The 25777-nt window shown below is 48.6% G+C and overlaps 1 protein-coding gene across 1 annotated transcript in view; it reads right to left on the bottom strand.

Annotated features, from left to right (window-relative positions):
- Positions 1–25777, bottom strand: part of MACF1 (microtubule actin crosslinking factor 1) — a 378039-nt gene continuing 352262 nt past the window's right edge. The window contains exons 81-92 of the mRNA XM_056846741.1: positions 23573–23701; positions 23327–23470; positions 21691–21879; positions 20289–20406; positions 19261–19424; positions 17304–17466; positions 16505–16659; positions 15345–15419; positions 9150–9267; positions 5412–5623; positions 2077–2200; positions 1–483 (exon numbers count right to left, since the gene is read on the bottom strand). Coding sequence (XP_056702719.1) covers positions 227–483; positions 2077–2200; positions 5412–5623; positions 9150–9267; positions 15345–15419; positions 16505–16659; positions 17304–17466; positions 19261–19424; positions 20289–20406; positions 21691–21879; positions 23327–23470; positions 23573–23701 — 1848 coding nt within the window. The 3' untranslated portion in view covers positions 1–226. The remainder of the gene's footprint in view (positions 484–2076; positions 2201–5411; positions 5624–9149; positions 9268–15344; positions 15420–16504; positions 16660–17303; positions 17467–19260; positions 19425–20288; positions 20407–21690; positions 21880–23326; positions 23471–23572; positions 23702–25777) is intronic.

Below are 25777 nucleotides of genomic sequence, written 5' to 3'. Positions count from 1 at the left end.
TTTTTATCTACATAAATATTCACATGAAAAATAGTAACTTACAAAGGAAAAAAATAAACAGAACAAAATAAGGCAGCTTCATAACACAATTATTCTTTTACACTTTTTAACAATATAATTTTCTCCCGTGTAGAATAAATATACATCCAATGTATGAAGCAGGATTAAAAAGTGGACACAGGTTTCTCCTCTCTGTGTGTAGATGCGGTCGTGTGAGAATGCAGTATTATCTCTTGGGGCCTGGAGTTTTGGGGTTGGCAGTGGCAGATTTCTTGGACATGGTTGGGATTTTGGAAGGCTTGGCCAGTCCCCGTCGGGAACCGCTCTGCCCGCCTGTTGCGCTGCTCTCTGACGTGTCTGAGCAGGCTGATTGTGTTTCCAGAAGGTCGAAGTCGGAGGCGTCGCTTCCCCGGCGGCTGCTAGCTCGGCTCCCTGTACGGCTCCCGGCGCGGCTTGTGGGGCGACTGGTGGTTTTCTTAGGATCTGAAAGTTAAACCAGACATGTGTGTGTATGTATACAACGTCACTGCACTGGAAGACCAGGAGGGTCTAATAGCCCATCTTCCCCGTCTCTCAGCTGGTATCTCTGGTTCCCAGTGCCTCCTACACCCACCATTCCGCCAGAGGCCATGGCTGCTGGCATCCCAGCTGGGTGCTGGAACAGGGGTGTTTCAGTACACGTGACAAATGGGGAACAGGCCAGCCGGCCCCTTTCCACAGCAGAATTGTTGGGAATTAGTATACGAGTTTTGTCTCTGCCAGGATTACAAAAAGAGCTAAATGTTTGTGTTTCATTTACACTGACTCAGGGAGATGGTGCTAGCCACTCGGCAAGTGTCGATCTGCCAGATCAAGAGCTATTGGTCATGTAATGTTCTGGTGTGATCCTAGAAGCTTCAGTTGAACTGTCGTTGTGATTAAGAAGAGACTTACTTCTTTTCACTTCTTCTTCCTTGAGTAGATAATATTAACTATATTCTTTACTGTGTTTTAAGCCTTAGAGCCTGTTAGCCATGTGCCGGCAAGAGTTTAGGAAATGAATGGTAGATAGGAGTTATTAATTTATATTCCAAGTTTATCCTCTTTTTGATATAGTAAACCTCTATATTTACTGAAAGAAGGCAATGTGTCTTGAACGTTGTGTGTGTGTCTAATTTATAATCCACAAGATCACGATTTATCGTAATCTATCTCAACAAGAATGGGACTAGCCCAATGGCATCGCTCCTTGATGATACTCCAGGTGCAGGAGCAGCTGATGCTGTTGGCAGCTGTGCCTTTGCCTTGCACACCCAGGCTGTGCCCAGGGCACTGCTGCAGCCGGACATTCACTTTTTTGTCACCACTGGGCATCTTTGCCCTTACTTATTAGAAGAAGAGTTGGTTTTTATATGACTACTTTCTCCACCACAAGGGAGACTCAAACCGGCTTACAATCACCTTCCCTTCCCCTCCCCACAACAGACACCCTGTGAGGTAGGTGGGGCTGAGAGAGTGTGACTAGCTCAAGGTCACACAGCTGGCTTCATGTGGAGGAGTGGGGAAACCAACCCGGTTCACCAGATTAGCGTCCGCTGCTCATGTGGAGGAGTGGGGGAATCAAAACCGGTTCACCAGATTAGAGTTCACCGCTCCAAACCACCGCTCTTAACCACTACACCACGCTGGCTCTCACACCACACTGGCTCTATAGTTTTAAAACTATAGTTTTAATGTTTTTATTCTGTTTTTACCATATGTGGTATTCTTGTGAGCCACCCTGAGCCTGGCCTTTGGCTGGGGAGGGCAGGGTAGAAATGTAATAAAACAAACAAATAAATAATCAACACAAAATAGGAAAACTGGGGCCCTCCCTCTGAAGGGTTGGTCAATTCATAGTGACAAGACGTGGCATTTCGAGTGTTCAAAGCATTCCCTGCACAGCATCTCACTCATCCTTTTAACAAGCACATCAGGTCGGACAGCAGTGCTGAGCCCACACTGCAGACTGGGGGGACTGAGGCGAAGGCGGGAGGCTGGCCCGAGGCCTCCTCAGCTCATGGCTGGGGGTGGTTCCAGGCCTGCCATGGTGCTTACCTGCCCGGTTGGTTTTGGCCCTGGAAGAAGCTGGGGAGGAGCTGTTGCTGGTATCACCAGCGAGGGAAGTTCTGCTCGAGTGGAAAGTGGGCCGCTTCAGTTTACTGCTTGAAGATGGGGTAACCTTGGAGCAAAGGAACAGGGAGAGCTTTTCAGTGGGGAAGTCTGAGGAGTAATCATGTTTGAAAGCGGGTCAAGCCCAAGGGAAAATCTGCACTCTAAGCAACATGGCCGCAGTCCCAACATCATCATATAGTTTGGCGAGAAATACCGACTTGGATCCAGTGGAGGATTTCCATGAACAGAAGGATGGGGAATTTCCTACAGATTCCCCGCCTCCCGCTAGCAAACCTCAGACTTCTCCGTCATGCGGTTCCTAGGGGCATCCTGGCATTTTGGGTTGCAGCAGAAGCGGGGAGGAAGTCATGGTTTGTGGACAGGAATCCCTTTCCATCCACGTATGTTACTGGCGGATCCAAGCCATGTAGCAAACAAGGCCCACAGGGACCAAATTATAACGGGGGCACCAGAAATTTTAAAGAGAAGCTTCTGTGTCCCTAGTACATTTGCCCCTCTTATAATAAACATTGAGGCCTGCTGTCCTGCCCCGGCTCTCTTCCTGACTGTCCAGGTGCTGCAGCTGGAGGGGAGACAGAGCAAGAGAAAAAAAAAACCCTGAGAAAGCTCCATTCCGCTCTCAGTCCTTTTTAACCACACGGAGCCAGCTGGAACGTCAGAACGCTGCCCTTGTCTCTAAAGGAAGAGGGAGGCACTCCTGAGTGGCGAAAAAGGCACCTTGGACAGGTTTAACTCGCCACAATTCAGAATCAAGAAAAATTCTTCTGGGCCACATCATTTCTCTAAAAACCTCTCAGCAATAAAAAAAAAAAAAAGCTGTGCGAAGGTGGAGCCCCATGAAGAAGCAGGACACAGGATAGAAGAGTTCTTTGGGGAGGGGGCACAGTTTTTGACAGGATGGTGCCGAGTTGTTTTCTGTTGCCCCAGAAGGTCGGACCAGATCCAATGGGTTGAAATTAAATCAAAAGAGTTTCCATTAGACATTAGGAAGAACTCTCTAACAGCTAGAGCGGTTCCTCAGTGGAACAGGCTTCCTCGGGAGGTGGTGAGCTCTCCTTTCCTGGAGGTTTTTAAGAAGAGGTTAGATGGCCATCTGTCAGCAATGCTGATTCTATGACCTTACGCAGATGATGAGAGGGATGGCATCTTGTCCATCTTCTGGACATGGGGTAGGGGTCACTGGGGGTGGGGGGGAGGTAGTTGTGAGTTTCCTGCATTGTGCAGGGGGTTGGACTAGATGACCCTGGTGGTCCCTTCCAACTCTATGATTCTAAGACTGCAATCTACACCAGCCTGAGAGTTTCTTTAAAACAGAAAGACCACGAGGTGGGGAGACCATTGGAAAGGGAGAACCAGCTGTGATAAGATCCCTTCTTGTCTTAGCACTGATGCTGGCAGGACCGGGAAAGATCCAGACTTTCCCATCCACACGACAGCTACCCCCGCTTTGCTGCAAGCTTTTGAAAAAAATTAAAGCAAAGCAGGCATAGGGAAAGCCACAGAAAAGCTGGAAGGTGCACAAAAGCACTGTGATGTTGTGTGGAAGCAAGCCAGGACGGCCGCATCTACTGTAACACCCAGTTTCTCACCCTCCCTGCATAGCTGCTTAAATGACCCTCCCCCTCCACAGTTCAAGTAGGCATGGCATCTGTGCTGTTGCTGATTTTTGCAGGTGTAAAGTTAGCGTTAATAAACCACTTCTAAACAAAGAGTAACTTTAGTAGGAAGCTCTTTAACCGTTTGTTCCAGTCATTTCAGAGTGTAAAAAACAGGCCCAAGTCTCTTTTTGGGGGTATCTGAAAAATATTCACCATTTCAGCAGTTTGCAAATTGTGCTCTATATTTTCGGTGGAGGAAAGTACCATCGAGTTGCAACCGACTTACGGCGACCCCCTAGGGATTTCAACGCAAGAGACTTCCAGAGGTGGTTTGCCATTAGCCTGCCTCTGCGTAGCAACCCTGGACTTCTTGGTGGTCACCCATCCAAGTACTAGCCAGGGCTGACGAGATCAGGCTAGCCTGGGCCATCCAGGTCAGGGCTTTCTGCATGTACTCTTTTAAAAGAAAGAAGTTTAACCTAGGCACCTAACAAAAAAGGCAACAGCCTGAGCGTTAGAGGAGGGTTAACCAAGCGCTGTTATAACGAAAGAGGAAAGCGTTACAAGAGGAAAAGGCCGCCGGCCACCCTGCTCTGCTGCCCCAGGGAAGCCATACCCTACCTCAGAAGCGGACAGGTGCAGGTCGGCACCATCGGAGACCCTCAAAGGGGTGCCTGCCTTGCTGTTTACCAACCAGGGTTTGTCATAAGAGCGAGTGAAGTGATGCACAGTCTGTGAAATGGAGAATCCAAAGAGAGGTTGAGGGAATGGGGGGGGGGGGGAGAGAATGGCAAGAGAAGAAAGTGTCCAGGATGGAAGGAAAGAAATTTAAAAAAAAAACAGAAAAGTGAATCCTAAAATTTAAAAAAAGAGAGAGAAAGAGGGGTCGTGAAAACACACGCACATTGTCCCGATGAGGAGGCACACAGGAGGAGGAACGCAAACTCCTCGGGGTCAATGTGGTCATCTTTCCAGCGACCAGATGGGTGGGGGGAGGAAATTCCTGACATCCCAGAAAGTCAGGAAACAAATCAGAAATCTCCCCCAAATTAAAAAAAAAAGTAGACACACAAACAGATAACAATTTGGAGGGGAGAGGAAGGAAGAGAAACTTGCTGGTTTTTTTCTACCTACCTGCGTGTGGCAGAGGGTTCCAGAGTGAAGGTGGAAAGAAGTGACTCTGAAAGATTCCTCAAAGGTGCCGAGTTTAAGCCTCTGCCGGCACCGTCCAATCAGCAGCTGCCAGATGCTGAGGCCCAAACCTCACCCCTCCCCAAATATCCACACAGGTGTTGATTCTGGGGACAGGATCATGTCACACCTTTCCCACAATCTCTGCAGTACCCTGTTGGGGAGGCAGCCTGCACTAGGCTATCCACCCAGTCACATGGGGCCTGCAGGGCCAGGTTGTTCCGCTCGCCAGCTTCGGCCCTCAGCTCAGGGGCAACCAGCAGCTGCCTTCCATAGAAACCTGGCAGGTTTATAACACCCACCTCCAGTGCCTGGCAGAGCCCCGGGGCACCTCCTGCGCTGATGTGTGCTAGTGTCAAAAGAGGCAGGCCCAAGCCTGCCCATCTGAACTGATCTTGGGAAAGAAAGGAGTTAAGCGCGACGACCGAGCGGAGGGGCTTCTTTGTTAAGATTGGCGAAGCTGCTTACCTTTGTCCCGCTGGCAGGCGTGGCTGGGGAGGAGGGCATAGAAGCGCAGCTGTGGTTGCTCTGGCTGGCGCTAGAACTGGACCGGGTTGGGGAAGCTGCCCGAGAGGAAGGCTTGGACCTGCGACCCCTGGAGCGGAACGGTGCCATTCCCTGAGAAGCTCCCTCTGGGAGAATGAATTTCTCTCGGAGTTCGAGGTTAGTTCTTCCACGTGCTACGAGGGAGGGAGGAAGGAAGGAAGGAGAAAGACAGTAAATCAGTGCTGAAGCTAGAGGCTTCTGACACTCTGTGCAAGTCTGTCTGGAGGGGGGATCCATTCTTTCTTCCTAATTCCAATTGATGTCACCCCCCCACCCCCACAGGAAGACTATCATGGCTCTCTCAATTTGATACGCCACCACCTAAAAAGTGCTAAGTTGGTTGGAGAGAGGGAGGGGAAGCTATTTTGGGTGTAGCAGTTAGCAAGCTGAGCATAAAACAGTCTCTTTGCAATTCACGCAGAGCCTGGCCCCCCACACCATCTGAGGGCCAGCCTGCAAGTCTTGGCAGCTAGGGGTCCATCCTGTGACCACTGATGCCATTTTAGAATCTGGATAAGGCATGCGGCAGCCCCAGGAGCTCTTGTCTCCTCCCCCTCACCTTTTCAAGTGCTGAAACAGCAATGGGGGACTGTTTATGCACCTGAAAAGGTGGGGGTGGGTGGGGGAGAACTCTTGGGGACGCCACATTCTAAGGTGGTGTCAGCATCCACAGGATGTACCTGTGGCCTCCGTCACTAGTCATTCAGCCCTGAGTCAACACAACATATTACTCATGAGACAACTGTGCGATCCTAAACACAAGCTGTGTTTGGTACTATCTGCTTGCTGGCACTTGTAAGAGGAACTTGGGGTGAGGTAAGGGAAAGAAGAAGAGTTGGTTTTTTATACTCTGCTTTTTTCTACCTTTAAGGAGTCTTAAAACTGCTTACAATCACCTTTCCTTCCTCTCCCCACAGCAGACCCCTTGTGAGGTAGGTGGGGCTGAGAAAGTTCTGAGAGAACTGTGACTGGCCCAAGGTCACCCAGCAGGCTTCATGTGGAGGAGTGGGGAAACCAACCCAGTTCACCAGATTAGAGCCCATCACTCTTAACCACTACACCACGCAGGCTCTCTTATAAAAGAGTTCTGGATTCCATACCCCGACTTTAGCACTGGGAACTGCTGGCCCGGAAGTGCAAAAGACAAGTTGTCCAGAGAGCTTATGCCCCAGAATGCAAGAGATTTGTTCGGCTGAAGTTGCAAGTGGTCTTTGTGATGAACATAGCCTAGAGCTCTCAACCCAGCCTTATTCACTTGGCCACCCGAATCCCCAAGATATGGGAAAGGGAACAAACCAGGGTGGGGTGGAGATTAAAACATTTGCAACCAAGAAAACAGCATCTCTGCTTTCTAGTTAAAATGATCGGCACATCTCGCTGTCTTGAAAAACCAACATAATAAAAAAACAGACAAGGAACAAGTTTTGTTAAGTAAGCGACACCATGCAGAAAGCCTTGCAGGGCAAAAAGTGAAGTGTGAGATTTCACACCACATCACACACACACACACACACACACACCCCACACAAGCAATTGCAGCTCAGTACAGCATTGTGAAGGGATAACCTGCAGGCCCAGGCTGGGACCACCAAGAGTAAAGAGGGGTGGCTACGAGAGATCTCCTGGAGGTCAATAAACACATGTGCTGAGTTCAGGGACAACACAGCAGGTGTGGAGGCAAAGAGGTGGCAGCAGGCCTGGCCCAAAGGAGTGACTTTGGCAAGGATTCCAGTCCAATGAAAGGAAGGAGGGCCCTGGATTATTTCCTAGAAGGGGCCCGGGCACATCCCATGGTAAGAAAATGGCGGGAAAGATGCAAAGCCTCTGCTTTTGAAGATGCCAGGAAAGAGGGTAACTTTTTTGGGGGGGTGTAATGTTCGGTTTATGTAGGAACAAACAATGACAAGAACTTCACTCACATTTATTGTTATGCCGTACGAGAAAACATTCTGATGCAGAACGATAAATAAGCTTTGTGTTGGGTCCAGTCAGCTTTTTCGCTCAATTTCAGCCAATCCAGTCTACCTCCTTTTTTTTTTTAACAGCCCCTGTTCCAGATGGCTTTCGTCCATGCGGATTCCAAGCATAGCCTTTTCAGTGGACAAATGAGGTATTTCCCCCCCTTTTTTTACCAATGGAAAACCTGGTTGGATCCAACCTTTGTACTTCCACGGAGAATTGTCGAGAGATGCTACAATATAATGGTTGCTGAAAATGCTACGAATGAAATTTCTAGGTGCCACAGTGACCCGGTGCCTGGGATTTGTCAAACACTGCCACCTGCCGCATCTCTCAGCATTCTTCATGTCTTTGTGGCGTACAAATCATGCAGCAGCCCTCTCAGACCCACTGTTGTTGTTTTTTCTTTAGCAGCCCTGCAAAGTTAGCGGGTCTCCCTGGGGGGTAAAGGAAACTTGTAGGGACTGTTTTCTTGTTTGGGCATGAGATGCCCAGGTTCTCATCCCTGAAGCCCCTGGGGCCAGCCACTACGAAGAAAAACCAGCACAGACAAAGGAGACGGTACGATTGGAAGGGTCTGCACAAGCGAGCAGCCCCTGGAGGCCACAGACACCCCCAGCAAGCTGAGGCTTCAATCTTGCTGCCCCTCCCCAAGACCGCCAGCCACGAGTGCTTTTCTCCCTGTTCTTTGCCGCACCCCTCCCGAGCGAGGGAAGTAGGGCTAGGGACAGGCCGAGCCAGGTTAGAGGAGCAAAGCCATTCCCAACAGGACGGGAGGGAGACGAAAACCAAGAGAAAACCGCCAACCTATTGGAGACTGACTGGCAATCGAAGAGCTGGAATCAGAGCGTTTTATTTTACTTCCAGGGTGGTGAACTAGAAGAAAGAAAATACACCAGATACAGAGGAAAAGACAGAGCAGGAAAAACAAAATGGCGGCCTGGGTCAGAGAAGAGGAGGAGTAGGAGAAAGGCAGGAGAAAGATTTGCACACTGGCATGCAGGGAGGCCATTTTGGAATGCTAAAGTGGGGCCTGAAAAGAAAGGTCAGCTTACAGACACAAAGATGGGGTGTCAGAGGCACCCCGCTTCTCGTTGTCCATGCAATGAGCCCCTGATTGCCTACCACGTCCTCTGTATTCATGGGAATTTTGTCAACTCCTGAAGATTCAGGGGGGAGTGTGTTTTCAAGCTGGTTCTGGACCAGACAAAATATGGTGGCGCTTGAGGTGGGTAGGTCTAAATGGAAGCCTCCTCCTTCCATCAATTCACACGGGGGCACAAACTGCCGGGAAGGGCTCCCGGACAACATTCAATACAATGAGCACTGTGCAGAAGGGCTTCCTGATTGGTTATGCCCTATGGGCAAGATCCTTGCCTGCTACTTAAATCAGCTCTAATGATTTGCTGGTTTTACAAATCTTTTCTAGTTAATGCAGAATCTTAGACTGAGGGGTCTGGTTGTCGACCTCCACCTGAATCCCCAGAATTACAACTAATCTCTGAATGACAGAAATCAGTTCCCCTGGAGAAAATGGCTGCTTTGGAGGCTGGACTGTATGGCATATTCCACTGTGGTCCCTCTCCTCCCCAAACCCTGCCCTCCCCATGCTCCACCCCCAAAATCTCCAGGAATTTCCCAGTGGGCAACTCTCAGATTCAAACCTCAAAATACCGGTTAAGAAGCACAAAATTGCCTTACCTCTGCAAGGATCGTTCTTCACTAAAAATTCATCCAGGGCCATCCATCCTCCACCGACACGAACCATGACTGTGCTGCGCAGAATACGGACCAGCCGCAGCTGCTGTGAATCGCCAAACTGTGGAAGGAACAGAACGTTTGGAAGCCAGTTCATAAAGACACTCAGAAGACTTGGGGGTGGGGTGGGTGGACAAGGCTCTTCTCTAAAAGGGAGTACAGCAGGAGAGGCAAAATATTTCCACCCCTGGGACAATTTGCAATTCTACTGACTGAATGCCCTGTATTTTTTTAAAATGAACATGACTCATTTTAATGCACTGTTACAAATTATAAGATAAAAATGGTAATGTCTCAACTTTGCTTTGCCTTTACTAAAAATGATCCTCTTAAAAATCCATCTCTGCACTTTGGGTCTACCCTACCATCAAAACAGCTTGATAAGTGGAAAAAGATGGCCTTCCAGGCATGCCCTCCTGATACTGTCCATTTTGAAGAAGAGCCAGCTGGTACTGAAAAGGCAATCTGTCAAGGAATTCTAGCATTGCAGCCTTCTCCCAGTGACAGCAAAACCCTTCCCATGACAGTCTGAAGTCTGCTTAACATTCGCAGAGTCCAGAACAAGCCCCTGGCCACCAGAAAAACACCCTAGACACACCAAGCCTGCCCCCCAAGAGGCGTAAGAGTCAAATCTCAAAATCCTTCATAATGGTGAATGATCCTGAACAGCCTAGAATCTCCCTGATGAGAAGAAAAGACTCAGGCACCGTCTTCTGGTTCTCTGCTATGCATTACATGCTAAATACTTTATCGCCCTGTTTCAGAGATCTTCATTTATTTATTTTTATATCACCTCATGGACTGAAGTGTTTTCACTATCCTCCTATCGGGGGGAACGCCAGGCATGCACAGTCTTCTGCATGCACAGTAGGTGTTCTACCACTGAGTTATGAACCTTCCCTGCAGAACCGCCCGCAGGTCTTCTGTAGCCCAGTCCACACAAAGCTCTCTAGCCTAATGGCCCATCTAGCCCAGAACTCTCTACTTGGAGCGGTAGAGGATCTCCAAAGAGGGACTCTTTCCCAGCCGTTTTAGTCAAGAGCTGGCTACTCTAGACCTCACTTTGCAGACAGGAACTGGAATTTTCTATATAACAGAAGTTATGAAAAGTTAAAGAAGAGGAGTTGGTTTTTATACCCCGCTTTTCTCTACCTTAAGGAGTCTCAAAGCGGCTTACGATCGCCTTCCCTTCCCCTCCCCACAACAGGTACCTTGTGAGGTAAGTGGGGCTGAGAGAGTTTGGAGAGAACTGTGACTGGCCCAAGGTCACCCAGCAGGTTTCATGTGGAGGAGTGGGGAAACAAACCTGGTTCACCAGATTAAAATCCGCTGCTCTTAACCACTACACCATGCTGGCTTTTAACTGTATACCGAGGAGACTTCCTACATTTTAGGCTCAATATCTGATATAGTCATGATGTTTTCTACAGGAAATTCAAATTTCTTTCAGGATGTTACACATTCAGCTGATTGGTCAAAATAAATTCACTCTATCAAGGACATTCATGTCACATGTTCCCAATATCTGATCAACACAGAGGCAGGATGCAGTTCATGAAACAAATTTAAATGGATTTCTTCTGTGGGTTGCTGGGACTCCCATACTTTGCATATAAAATTGAGACCAAAATTAAGTTAAGATGAGTTTAGAAGCAATTTTCCATTCGCTTTCCTGTACCCTTGAGTTATTAAGTCAGATTTCATGCAGATAAGACTGAAGGTTTAGTGATAATTACAGAAGAAAGTTGTCTAAATGGATTCAGCGTTTATATTCCAAAATAGATGGAAAAATTAATTTGAAATGATCCAGATGCTGGTATACAGAAACTCTCTTGTGCAAAGGAGGGCAGAAACCATTCCCTCTGCAACACATCAAAAGAACAAGGCCTTTGCTGGCACTGGGGTCCTACCCTATGCAGGTGAGGATGAGTCACATGAAAGCTGACCCCGCAAGGATCGCATGTGCCATTTCAGGCATGATTGTGGAAAAGGCAGCCTGAGAACCCACCAGAGATCCGTAAACAGACCTCCTGCCTTTTTTTAATCAATTTGTAAAAGCAGCCACACGCACACAAAAAGCAATTAGGATCGGGGCTTCAACACTGGCCTGGTTGTGGAAGGTGCATCGAGTCACAGCCAACTTATGGCAACCCTGTAGGGTTTTCGAGGCAAGAGACGAGCGGAGGTGGTTTGCCATTGCCTGTCCCTGAGTAGCAACCCTGGACTTCCTTGGTGGTCTCCCACCCAAGGACTAACCAGGGGCCAACCCTGCTTAGCTTCCAAGATCTGACGAGATCCAGCTAGCCTGAGACATCCGGGAGGGAGGATATTAACTGCACAGGAAGGATATTAACCCCTTTGCCTTGTGCTGTTTTTCTAATGGAAATTATCCCCCAGGTGCTACTATTCATACTGTGGAGAAAGGTGCAGGTGTCTAAACAGGGCCTGCAAGTCAGCTGTTTTATTCAGCCATGCAGCAGCATCTGGGCATTCAGTCCCAGAAGCTCAAGGTACTCATGAATCAACCTTTTTGGAATCATGGGATTGCACAGTGGAGAAAGGCTGCCAACGCTTGCACACTGAAAATAATGGAATGAAACTCTGCACACGCTCTGCATCACAGCTTTATGCTTTCCAAGGCATAGAAACAGGGTTGGGGGGTGAGCTCGGCTTCAGATCAGAGCCGCGTGTACAGCAACGTTCCCTTGGCACGGCTGCCTGGCTCGGAGGTTTTCAGCTTGGCAGGTTAATGGATTTTGGGAAAGACCTGAGATCTGAACAAAAGGGCCAGGGCCAGTGGATGCATGCTGCTGTGCCAGCGTGTGTGCCTGCCCTGGAAGTTACACATTGCCTTTCGCCACCCTTATCGCTGTATACCAGGATCTGGGCTAAGTTAATAACATCCAAGCTCTTCTCACCACATTCATATAAGCAGAAGCCACCCAGAGCAGAACAAAGATCTCTCTTTAAAAAAAAAAAAATAGATACACAGCATGCGATGCTTTTAAGAAAACAATCTACAAAAGCACTTAAAGGCAGCATAGCAAGGCACACTGTACCTGGTTGCCGAGGAAGAACTATGAAGGAGAAGGGATGCAAACAAGAGGAGGGGAAAGGAGGAGAGAGAGGGAGGGAAGGAAGGAAAAGGGGAGAGAAAACATCGTACAGGGTTAACAGTGTAATATACGTAACCTGTGTCTTGTCACCCGCAAGCACCCCCTGCTGTATATATTTCACACTGCTTAACTTACTAAGCCACATTTTTCAGCCTAGCCCTAAACAAGACACACAAAAAAGCAGAAGACACAACCTATAACTCCTTAAGAAGACCCTAAACAACTCCAGAAGAGGAGCATGGGCCATGATAGACTTCCTTCTTATGCCACAGTCTCAGCCGGGCTCAAGATACTTCTTTGGCTACCTGGGGGATCCTGAGGGACCATCTTTCTGACTGCACACACATACAGCTATTTCACTGGCTCTCCTAAAAAGGTTGCCACCCCAAGCATATGCCTGGACTCCTGGCCCCCTGGCTAAACCCAGATTTCTCCAGGGCCCAGAGGAAACCCAGGTGGATTTACAGTCCCGTCAGGACTTGAAAGGGTTTGCTTCCAGAAAAGCAATCTGAAAGAAAGCAGAAAAAAACACAAAAGCCAGGTTCTTGGAGCGTTTTCAGAAGCAAGCTGTTGGGCTATAACATAAACAGACAACAGAAAAGTACGGTTTTATACAGCACACAATGGACTTAGAGAATTCACTGCTACAGCATATAAGCTCTGGCTTGTATGCCCTAGCTTGGAGAGGTTATTGTGGGGGGTGCAGAGGGAGATAGGCAAGTTCCTGGAACTGAACAGAACCTTCCTGTCCAGGGGCAGAATATCTCTGAACCCTACATGTTGGTGACAAACCACTGTGAGAGCTTTGCAGTGATTCCCTGGGAAGACAAGTCAGCTAGGGGGTCTTTCCCCAGCTTTGACTGGGACCCCTTGACTGTGGCTGTTCCTGCAGAAAGCCAACCTGGGTATTGTCATACCCAAATTAGTGGTATTTAGACTGGACTACTGTTAAGACACTTTGTGTGGGGCCACCACTGAAGACTGTTCACACGTTCCATCTCCGGCAATCCACCATGATGAACAACTCAAACCAGCATCCTATAATCTGCTCTGGCTGCAGGTGTGCTTCCAGGACAAATTCAAGTTGTGTTTTTGACCTTTAAAACCCTAAATGTCTTGGGGCCCCATTCTGATATCATCCTGCCCAAATACTGAAGTCTCTGAGGAAGGCCTTTGTGCAGGAACCTGTGTGGTCTGAAGTAAGACTGGCAGGAATCTTTGGGGAGGCCTTGCCAGCCTGTTACAACAGCCTGTGGGACTCCCTGACTAAGGATACAAGGTCTGAATGGTCTTGCTGAAAAAGCTGAAATACTTTTTAGTCCATGAAGATAGTTTCAGGCAAGTTGGTCTGTAGTAGAAGAGCAAGAGTAGAGTCCAGGAGCACCAAGATTTCCAGGGTAGAGGCTTTCGAGAGTCAAAAGCTCCCTTGGTCAGATACAAGTAGGAATGGAGATCCCTGAAATTCTTATCTCACCACAGATGCCAATGTTCTGCATTTCCTACCTGTAAGCATTCCACCCCAGCTCTAATTAGGCTGATTACATTTTGCATGGTACCTTTGCATCCTGACGCCCGTCCTTGCAACACCTGACCCCCACCTTCCGACTAGGATTCAGGGATCTCCATTTCCACTTGTATCTGATGAAGGGAGCTCTGATTCTCGAACGCTTATAACCTGGAAATCTTGTTGGTCTCTAAGGTGCTACTAGACTCAAATCTTGTCCTTTTTACTCCAGAATGCCTCTGAATGTTGTTCATCTATACACTATGATGCTTTAAATTGATCTTACGTAGAAATATTTTCTAGGATTTGTATCTTGTTTTATGCGTTTAGCCCTCTTTGGTATATCTGGAGGGCAGAGGCAGCACGGAAACCGCCTAAACATAATAATGCATTTCACAGAAAGAGCTTTTAGAAACAGGATGATGGACTACAGAGACATTTCGTCTGACCCGGCAAGAGGATCTTTTAGTACTTTGGAAAAAACACAATCCGTCCTGTTCATCGTGTGCCAAGCAGGTTGTAGCCTCTGGGGCTCAGGAGCCTTTTCCTACCTCCTCCTCTCTTAAGAAATGACACAAAGCAGGCCTTTGCACGGATCTCCACGGAGGATTGTGCCCTTTGCAGTGAGGGAGATGAAAGGTGGCCACATGCTGAATGATCGGGCTGCCAGAAGCCACCTAAGCACTCAGTAGGGTGGGAGATGGAAAGATTTTTTAGCCTAGAGGCCCCATCTTCAGAGGACTCAAGTGCTGGATGCTTGGTCTTCCCATTGCCAGTCCAATATCTAACTTGGAGACCTCACAATGGGATGGAGACGAGACCAAGCTGCAGGCCTCTTTCCCAATTCTGCTGCTCTGGGTGGGGGGAGGGGAAGTCATAAGAAAAGCCATGTTGGATCAGACCAAGGTCCATCAAGTCCAGCAGTCTGTTCACACAATGACCGACCAGGTGACTCTAGGAAGCCCCCAAACAGGATGACTGCAGCAGCATTATCTTGCCTGTGTTCCACAGCACCGAATATAATAGGCACACTCCTCTGATCCTGGAGAGAATAGGTATGCATCATGACTAGCATCCATTTTAACTAGTGGCCATGAATACCCCTCTCCTCCATGAACATGTCCACTCCCCTCTTAAAGCCTTCCAAGTTGGCAGCCATCACCACATCCTTGGGCAGGGAGTTCCACAATTTAACTATGCGTTGTGTGAAGAAATGCTTCCTTTTATCAGTTTTGAATGTCTCACCCTCCAGCTTCAGCAGATGACCCCGCGTTCTAGTATTATGAGAGAGGGAGAAAAGCTTCTCCCTGTCCACTCCAAAGTCCTTGAGTTATTTAGCATCATTTCAGAAGCAACAGCCTAGTAGCCAGGTGCTGCAGTCCGGCCAGCCGACACTTCCAAACATTAAGTTCAGCGGCACAAGGGCCAGGTGAAAAGCTTCCGCAGGCTGGAGGCGCCCCCCTAAGGCCGTCGACTGCCTGCCTCTGCTCTAGAAATAACTGAACTCCTTCGCCTTACCCTGTACTTGTTCTCTCCGATCTGCTCCACTTGGAACCTCTTAGCACATTTGCACTGAGCCACCTGCCTTGTGACCTGTTCGGATTAGAGAGAGGGAGGAGGGGAAAAAAAGAAGTGGCAATGAAGGTTAATCTCGTCAGACTGCACTGGAACCCTTTAGCCCTAAAGGAGAGGAAGAATTCTGGCAAAACAGAGATAACAGCATTGCAGACTTTTCTGTGCTTCTTCCCCACAATGGCGTCACCTCACCAGTGACGACCACACAATTTACTGCCTCCTACAATAAATGCACATGGGAGGAGCATGGGAGGGGGTCAGCTGCAGACACAGCTCAGAGAACCTTTGAAGAAGGCAGAGCGCGGGGTACGTTCTACCTCACTCTCAACAGACCCGCAAGCGGCATTTCGACTGCAAAAGGACCTCCAAACCCCACCCAACCCGGATCACCATTTTATTCTCCTCCATCCCATGTTTCTGTGCTGTAATGGTTATCTAGTGCCATGCTGGACAGAGGAGGGAAAGAACTCCATGCAGTCTCTAGTATAGCCCAGATCTGTTTTTTGTCTGCTGGTTTCGCACCCAAAAGCTGGGTACCCAAGGTTGGGTGGAGAAAGATAAAATAATTTTATATAGGAATAGATTTATTTTAAGGTGCTTATATTGGGGTTAAAACATTAAAAATGATAAAACACGGCTAAACAGCAACTAACAGGTTGATAAACTAACCACACACATTTCAGCCAACTGGCCTTCATCAGTGGTCAGATAAAATCCCTTATAATGCACACACAAACAATATACACATATACCACAGTATATAGACAGAGTTATAAAAGCCCAAGTATGTATGTAGGGTATATATCAATTTTCAAATCTAAAAGCCACTAGGTGAGATACCTGTAAGTTGTTTTACTCTGGGTTATATTAGTCTCCCATACAGAATGTGTATGCTAGTATCAACCTGATAAAATGGTTGATACTAGCACGCGCACTCAGCCCTCGACTTTTCATGCGAGAGAACTACCCGGAGAAATTTACTACTCGCAGCTACTGCCACTAGCTAAAACTGGGCACTGCTTGTTACTACAGAACCCAACAGCTTCCCCATCCTGCCACCGCCCCTGGGCTCCCACACACACACCCTCATGTCAACTTCTTACCTCATCCTCAATTTTGTCTGCATCTGTCGTCGGCCGGTAAGCATCTTTGTTGGGGTGCAGAGCAGCTACAAACTCATAGTAGTCGATGTAGCCATCCCCGTCACGGTCAAAGATGTCTGCTACAGCAGTCATCTCTAACTTAGTTGTGGGGAATTCTGAAAGAGAGAGAACAAAAGGTGTGTTGATGCTGAATCCCTTTACTCGATGCATTGCAGGACTGGACCTGAAATAGCAGAGCAAAATCCCATTTCCCAATGGTGAGCAGGAAAATGCCTCAGGAATCTCCAGTGAGCACGACACAGTGGGATACACCCATCTCCCATTAGCCCTAACTATAAAGGCAGGGCATAAACAGACATTCCCTGCTCACAGAAAACTAGCCTGTCAGGAAAAAGCATTCTACACCTCATCTTCTCTCAGAACACAGTCGCTTCTACACACAGCAGTCATTTTTCGAGAAGGAGCAGTTAATCTCGTGAGCCCTGCATCTGCAACCTGAAGCCAAGGACAGGTGCGCCACTCTAGGTTGGAATGACAGGGAGTGGCTAAATAGAACTGCCTTTCCTTTTCACCATGAGGGGCTTCCTCAGCCTCTGGCTCCCAGTGACTCGACAGAGCAGGCCAGGATGAAGGCTGGGTCTAGCCCAGGATAAATACCAAGCGGTGCACAATCCACTCTGCAGGCAGCGGAGGATGCTTTGCTTGCGCTTACGAGTGGGAAATTATTGATTTCAAACTTGCTACCCAAGTTCAGCTGGTAAAAATTGCACAACTGGACCAAAACCAGACACATGCTTACTAGACGCGAGGATCCCATCAATGAACTCCTGCCGGGTGATTTTCCCATCCTGGTCTTTGTCGATCCGTCGGAAAAAGTCCATGACGCGCGACTTCTTGTGATTCATCCAGCGCATGTACTTCTTCCGCCAGACATCAAAATCAAAGTTTGCAAACTCTTTCAGCTGGAAGAGGGAGAGAATAGTTCATTTTAAGCCTCCTCTGCAGGAGAAACACGGGAACAAAAGTTGCCCTACTCTGAGACAAGGAGGCAGCGGTGGTTTAGGCATGCTCAGAATGCTAGAGGAGACTGAGGAATAGAAAAGGTGGACCTGCCCGTCCAGCTTATGTCTCATACAAGGCAAGAGGCCATGAGTCAGCCTACTTTTGCAGGACTGGCGTGGAATGCTCTTTCGGAAAGAGAGAGGAGACACAAGAGAGGCCACCCCTTTAGCCTGGCGGGCCACAAAACCATTTCCCATTCCCAAGCAGTCAGGCGGTTGGTTGGTACAGCCTGGAGGCAAATGTAGCTCGAGAGCAGCAAACCAATCCACTGATTGAGATTCAAGGAGCTTTGCTGATGAAATGAAAGTGCTTCTCTGAAAAGTGCTGATTGTTTTTCCTCTGCTGACTTCACTCGTGCTTACTGATTTGGACTGGCAATCCATGGAGGCCAATCAATGTAAAAGGTTTGGGAACTTGCACTGGCGGAAAAGTTAACGCACTGGATGCTTGTACCTAAAACAGATACTTTGCCTACACTCTGGTGTGCTTTCACTTCTCAAGTAAACAGTCTTTGACTACAAATTGTCTTCTTTGTAAGACATTTTGTAATACTAGGCTTTCTGTATTTAAGCGTAGACGCAACGGGCACTGGCCTGGTGTACCAAAGCCATGCTCGCAGCATTCTGTAAAGCCTTTCTTGAGTTGCTATGGCATGCTTTTTTGCTTTACTGATCAACTCTTCCGTGAAAATACAGAACTGCCCACATCCCACCAAACATATACCCATGCCACAAAAATCCAAGAAGAAAATGGGAAGCAAGAAATTGGAAGGCACAGTGGAAGAGAGAAGTGGAAAATGTCCCTCTCCTTCCCGAGTTGCACCATACTGGACTCCAGCCCCATCTCATTTCTTTCCCTTAGGAGGCCAGGAAGTTGCTGCCAGAATGGAGGCCTGGACACTGCCACATAAGCGCCACCGCAGAACGCCAGCAGGGCCTTCCACCAGCTTGAAGGCCTGTGCTGGCATTCCGGCAGGCATTCCCAGGGCTTTCCGGGGGGAGGAGCTGCCGTTAGGCAGCCTCCTGTCTCCTTTCAACCCTGGACGCCGGCACCGAGAATGGCGTTGTTGCGCCTGCTTTTTTGCAGGTGCAGCCTCGCTATTCTCTATGGGGCTTTTTGCCCCATTTTACACGAAAAAAGCCAGTTAAAGGCTTTTTTGTGCTTTCGATGTGCGGGGAACTTCTTAGGAGGCGCCGCAGCGCTGCCTCCTCCCCACCGTCCCTGAACGCTGAAAGCTCAGGAATGGGCTGTTAGTCAGATACCCGGTCCCCAACCAGCCCCCCCCCCCCGCCCCAAGCCAGCTAAAGTTCCAACATACGATTGCTTGGTGATTTTTCAGTGAAAGGACCATGCGTTGGCTCGGTGGCTTTCCTCTTGTATGTCTTTGTGACCCAGTCAACATCTGGCTGCTTTTGGGTCATTTCTTACCCTTCTTGTATCTGACAAAGGCAACTTTGACTTTCTAAAGTTCATACTCCAAAAGTCCTGTTAGCCTCTAAGGTGCTACTGGAATCGAATCTAGCTCATTTACTGCAAACCAACACGGTTACCCTTCCTGAATCTATCAGCAGAAGAGGCAATTTCAGGCAGGCAGGGACATCCACCAGTTTCTTCCTGAAACGAGCCCTGCTTCCGTAGAATGCAACTGCTCTGCAGGTGTTTGCGAGGAAGTGAGGGGCCGAGGGGTGTGATACCTCTTCCAGCCGGTCCAGGGCGTCGTTGAGCTTGCGCTGACGCTCCAGGGCCAGCAGCCACACCTGCTGCCACCTGGCCGACAGCTGGTTGATGCGCGGGTTCTTTGCTTCCGACTGGGAGAGGATGGGCATGGGAGGAGGGGTGGTCTGGCTCAAGGACTTTCCTGGAAACACAAAGAAACAGGGGAAGGGATTGAGCCAATCAAGCAGTAGGGAGAGGCAGAACGGAAAGATGCTGGTCGAGGCAGCAGGTCGAATCGTTGGGGAGAACATAGAAGCCCAACACTGACGTTTCCCCATCTGCAGAAGGGACTGGAAAGCCTGTTCAAAATGCAGCAAATGGCAACCTTCTCTTTCTGATGGGGGTAGGGGAGAACAATTGAAGAAGAAGAGTTGGTTTTTATATGCCGACTTTCTCTACCACTTAAGGAAGAATCAAACCAGCTTTACAATCCCTTCCCCTCCCCACAACAGACACCCTGTGAGGTAGGTGGGACTGAGAGAGCTCTAAGAGTGCTGTGACTAGTCCAAGATCACCCAGCTGGCTTCATGTGAAGGAGTGGGGAAACCAAGCCGGTTCACCAGAGTAGCCTCCGCCGCTCATGTGGAGGAGTGAGCAATCAAACTCAGTTCTCCACATTAGAGTCCAATGCTCCTAACCACCGCTCTTAACCACTACACCTCGCTGGCTCTCTAATCGCAATTGCTTTGTGTTTAGGATCTGCAGTGATGAGATGCTCTAGGAGATGAAGCCCTCAACCCCTGAAGCCATCCCACACCCCAGATCTTAATCTGAGTGAGTGGACAGCTGAGCTTAGGTGTCCAGGCCTTGTTTTGAAAAAAATGAGGTTCAGTCCTGGGATAGGGCAAACAATCAGAGTGCCCCCTCAACCCACCGTTTCACTTCCTTTGCAAGCCAGGCCAGGTGGCCCTCAGTTTGTAGGGCTCACAGCTCTCAGGCAGGCAAGACCTGGTCCCCAACCCGCTCCCACCCCCCCACCCCCGAGCCAGCTAAAGTTCCAACATACGATTGCTTCGGGATTTCTCAGTGAAAGGCCCATGCGTTGGCTCGGTGGCTTTCCTCTTGTATGTCTTTGTGACCCGGTCAACATCTGGCTGCTTTCGAGTCATTTCTTCCATGAAGGACTGCAAAACACAATTTAAAAAAAATGAAGACTCAAGGGTGGGGGAGAGAGAAGAGAGTGTGTTTTCTTACTGAGTGATTTACGCTCCTCCTGCTGGGCAGGTCAAGGAGCTCTGCAGCGAACTTGAACGCCAACCCTGGACGACCAAGTCTTATCTGGATCCTGCCTCTTCGGACACCTAATTTAAAGCAGGTGCTGCTCATGTATTTTCAAGTGCTCTTTGACATGCTTTGTAAAACTGAAATTTTCAGGAAGCCAAGTCCCTGGACCCAGAATTACAGCCACATTTGGTGGTGTTTTCTTCATACTGCCCCAAGAGCCTCAGTGAAATGGGGCAGCTGGATGTGGTCTGAGCCACAAGGGCACAGGACGCTTGACTGCCCACAGGGCAGAAAGCCGTGGGGTGAAACCCCTTGCTCCACACCTCCTAATACTAGACCCTAGATTAGTAATGACTACAGGAGAATTACTCAACTTTAAGGTTGACAGTGAGGAAATTGAAATTGTTGAAGACTTTCTATTCCTTGGCTCCATCATCAACCAAAAGGGAGGCTGCAGCCAAGAAATCAGAAGGAGATTGAGACTGGGAAGGGCAGACATGAAGGAGCTAGAAAAGATTCTGAAGTGTAAGGATCTGTCACTGGCCACCAAGATCAGGTTAATTCATGCCCTATCACTATGTATGGGTGTGAAAGCTGGACAATGAAGAAAGGAAGAAAGTAGATTCCTTTGAAATGTGGGGTTGGAGGAGAGTGTTACAGATACCCTGGAGTGTCAAAACAACAACAACAAATCAGTGGGTTATAGATCAAATCAAGCCTGAACTTACCTAAGTTAAACTAAAATGAAGTTAATATGACTAAACAGAGGCTGTTGTACTTTGGTCACATTATGAGAAGACAAGAGTCACTGAAAAAGACAATCATGCTAAGAAAGGTTGAGGGCAGCAGAAAAAGTGGAAGACCCAACATGAGATGGATCAACTCTATAAAGGAAGCCACAGCCCTCAATTTGCAAGACCTGAGCAAGGCTGTTAAGGATAGGACATTTTGGAGGACACTGATTCATAGGGTCGCCATGAGGCGGAAGCGACTTGACGGCACTTAACACACACAGATTAGATTAAGTTCACACACACGAAAGATCCAAGGGCAGGCTGCAGTCCATGACAAGCCCCACGGCAACGAACGGGAGCTACACATGAACACTCAGCCAGTCACGGATGAAAACAAACAAAAAGGCAGGCAGGCAGGGGGAAGAGAGGAAACTATCGGAGCAGACTGACCTGGTGCTCAGTGATGAGGGCTTTCACTTGCTCGATGTTCTGCGGCATCGGGTCCAGATCCCGCTGGATCAGCGTGGTCTCGGCCCACTGGATCCACGCCAAGAGCTCCTCCAGAAGTTCTGCGTTGGCCACCAGCTCCGAGAGCGCCACCTCGAGGCGCTGCTGGTGCTGCTTTGCCCATGTGAGAACCTGGCAGGGAAGGGCAGTGAGGAGGAAGAGCCATCAGCGGGGGCGGAGCTTGGCAGTGAGGAGCCAAAACGCTGAGCCCAGTCGGTCACCCTCTGAACAGGTGGGGAAGAGAGAGGGAGGGTCCTCCCTCATGTCCCAGGGCTTGGCTCTCTTGCATTTGGCCCTCCAGGTTCTCTGGATTGGGGCCGTTCCTGAGCTTCACATCTCTTGATCTCAGAGAAGGGACTGATGACCTTTTTGGTCTTTGTTAATTCTGCGATTCTATTAAACTTTGATCTGTTGACCCACATTTTCAATATAATTGAAAATATATTTCAATATAATTTCGGCTGTTCTATGGTAAACAATGGGAGGGAAGACAGCATGATATAGCATGATCTTGTCAGATCTCAGAAGCTAAGCAGAGTCAGCCCTGGTTAGTATTTGGATGGGAGACCACCAAGGAATACCAGGGTTGCTGTGCAGAGGAAGGCACTGGCAAAACCACCTCTGTGAGTCTCTTGCCATGAAAACCCCTAAATGGGGTCGCCATAAGTCGGCTGCGATTTGACGGCACTTTACACACACACACGGTAAACAATCATGATTTTTAAAAAGTCTGGACTGAGAGATAGAACCTGAAAAAAAAGGAATATATCAGCTCTAACTGGAGAGGATATACACATGTACAGGATGTAGTTATTCTTGAGTAGGGTTCACCAACATGCTGCCCATGGGCACCATGGTTGTAGTCACTACTTCTCTTGGTACCCACCTAGCTTTCCAGAAAGTGGGTGGGGCCACTGTAAGGCAGGGCTCGTTATTGGCTCCCACCATCCAAATGAAAGAGTTTTCTACTGGAGGAAGAAGATTGCTAAACAACTGGGATTTCCTTAGTCAGTGTGTGGTTCCATTTCTCCTTCATGATTTCCTTCTTCCCCGGAGGTGTGAGAAAGGGGGTGTTCCATTGGGCTCTGCCTCATGAGGCTCCACCTTTTGAGTTTGGCTCCACCTCCTGTGGAAGCTATTTTGGGGTGGCGCTCACCACCCCCTCAAAATTCCAACAGCCTCAAAAAATGTTGGGGACCCCTGTACTAGGGGTAACAAAGCTGTCTCAAAGTTAATCAAACTACTGACATTCCCCCCTTTTACAAGCTGCATTTATTTTCAGTATTCTGTGGCTGACCCTTCCCTGTCAACAGCCAGAGGGCACTTTCACACATGCCGCATAATCCACTTTGCAGCAGGATTTTATTGTCCTTGCAAATATCCACTTGCAAATGATAACTAAAGTGCAATGAAAGTGGACTGAAAGTGCATTATCAGCATGTGTGAAAGTGCTCAGAGTGTTTGTGAGCCAGCAAGGGAGGAAAGGGGACTCATGGGCAACAGGATGCCATTTAACTTGCCAATAACCATACAAATGTCAGTCTCTCTGTGAATGGCAAAGGTCCCCCACATAACTCACCTCCTCAAACCGAGCCCGGATGATGGTAATCCAGTGTTTGATGGTGGTGACGCAGTCCGGGTGGCACACAGCTAAGATGACCTCCCCCATTGCCACAGCAGAGTTCACATCCAGCCTTTTCTCTTCAACTTTCTTCATGAACTCCTGAGCAGAAAAAAAGGCAGAAAGACAACACATGGCAGTGCCCCTGAACAGCTAAATCCAGGACCAAACACCCCCCAAGTGGTCCTCGGAAAAACTGCCCACCTTGTGCACATCGATGAGAGCCTGCAGAGCTTCGGTGTCATCGGGCAAAGCCCCCCGGAAGCGGAGGGTCTGCTCGGCTTCAGAGAGCCACTCCAGCAGCATGTGGACAGCGGTCCGGAACTCCTCGGCCTGGGAAGAAACGGCACTGACTGACTCCTCTCGAGGAAGTTGTTGGTTGTTGGGTTTTTTATATGTCGACTTTCTCTACCACTTAAGGGAGACTCAAACTGGCTTACAATCACCTTCCCTTCCCCTCCCCACAACAGACACCCTGCTAGGTAGGTGAGGCTGAGAGAGGTTGAAGAGAGCTGTGACTAGCCCAAGGTCACCCAGCTGGCTTCGTGTATGAGTGGGGAAACAAATCCAGTTCACCAGATTAGCCTCCACTGCTCATGTGGAGGAGTGGGAATCAAACCCGGTTCTCCAGATCAGAGTCCACCGCTCCAAACCACCACTCTTAACCACTACACCACACTGGAAGCTAGACGTCAGCAGAGCCTCACAAGCACCAGAGCCAATGGGCCACCAGGATCCCAGCATTCTCTCTTTCTGGACAATGCCCAGGGCTCAGGGAGGCCCATGCAGCACATGGAAGCCATGGCCACCCACCCTGCCTAGGTATTGACTCTCCAGCACCAGGTTGTCAGAGTTCTCTCTGAAAACAGCCTGCTCATCTGGCCATCACTGCATTGGGAGGAGCTTCCCAGGCAAAAGGGGCAGCTAGACAGAAGCTTATTAGCGGCCCTGCCTGTTGGAGTGACCCAGAAGAACATAAGAAGGGCCCTGTTGGACCAGACCAAGGCCCATCAAGTCCAGCAGTCTGTTCGCACAGTGGCCAAACCAGGTGCCTCTAGGAAGCCCACAAACAAGACGACTGCAGCAGCATCCTGCCTGTGTTCCACACCCACTAATATAATAGGCACGCTCCTCTGATACTGGAGAGAATAGGCAAGAACATAAGAACACAAGAAAGGCCATGCTGGATCAGACCAAGGTCCATCAAGTCCAGCAGGTTGTTCACACAGTGGCCAACCAGGTGCCTCTAGGAAGCCCACAAACAAGATGACCGCAGCAGCATTATCCTGTTGCATAAGAAGAGCCCTGATGGACCAGACAGGTGGTCCATCTAGTCCAGCATTCCCTCTCACACAGCAGCCTACCAGTTTTCTTGGAAGGCCAGTAACAGGGCAGAGAGGCCAAGGCCTTCCCCTGATGTTGTCTCCTGGCACTGGGATTCAGAAGTCGACTGCCTCTGAATGAGGAGGTTTCCTTTAGACACTGTGGCTGGCTAGCAGCCACAGATGGACCCATCACGAATCGGTCTGATCCCCTTTTAAAGCTGCCTGAACCTGTGGCTGTCACTATGTCCTCTGGCAGCGAATTCCGCACTGTAAACACTCACTGAGTAAAGAAGTATCCTCCTCCACTGCTTCAAGTCCAGCTGCTAAAATCCAAACAAGCCACATAAAGCTGCACTGGGACACGTCAGTCACAAAAAGGCATCCAGCGACAGCAAACTGGGTCCTGCAGCCAGCCTCCCTCCCTCCCTCCTGCTGGGCTAGCAAACACCAAAGAAAGTCAATGCCAGCCTGCAAGCACCAGATGTACAAAACATCACAGCAACTATGGCCAAAAGCTATTGAAGGATAATACTATTAAAGAATACTACTCACAAGCATTATAAGTGTGTATGGTACAACATCAATGTACGCGCACAATGTATGAGCCCAAATATCTTCAAATACAATGTCACAGTCTAAAACACTGGTTCCCAACCAGGGGTCCGTGGACCCCCAGGGGTCCGCGAGAACTAAATTAAGGTCCGCGAAACAAAGTTATAAACCCATAATAAATTAATATTTTCAATTAAAAGTTCTCTATTATAAAAATATATATTCAAATATTATTCTAAGTTTAATGTTTAACTAACAGTTATGATTAAAGTTTATTTTCAAATTCTCAGAATTTTTATTTTGAACCTTGGGGTCCCTGCACCGAACAAAAAAGTCCTAGTGGTCCCTGGTCAAAAAAAGGTTGGGAACCACTGGTCTAAAAGCTCCCAGCGTGGAATATAAAAGCTTGTATTTTTAACTCAAAAATTGCCACAATAAATAGTGACGATTGATACACTCTCAATAGTCCAAAATCCAGGTGAGTTGATGTGAATCTCAAATCAAATGGAAACAGTAGACAACTGAAGGACGT

Source organism: Euleptes europaea, chromosome 3 (genome assembly GCF_029931775.1).
Source record: "Euleptes europaea isolate rEulEur1 chromosome 3, rEulEur1.hap1, whole genome shotgun sequence".
NCBI classification, from domain to species: Eukaryota; Metazoa; Chordata; class Lepidosauria; order Squamata; family Sphaerodactylidae; genus Euleptes; species Euleptes europaea.
The sequence above is the reverse complement of the archived record's forward strand: the minus strand, read 5'-3'. Positions and strand labels throughout refer to the sequence as shown.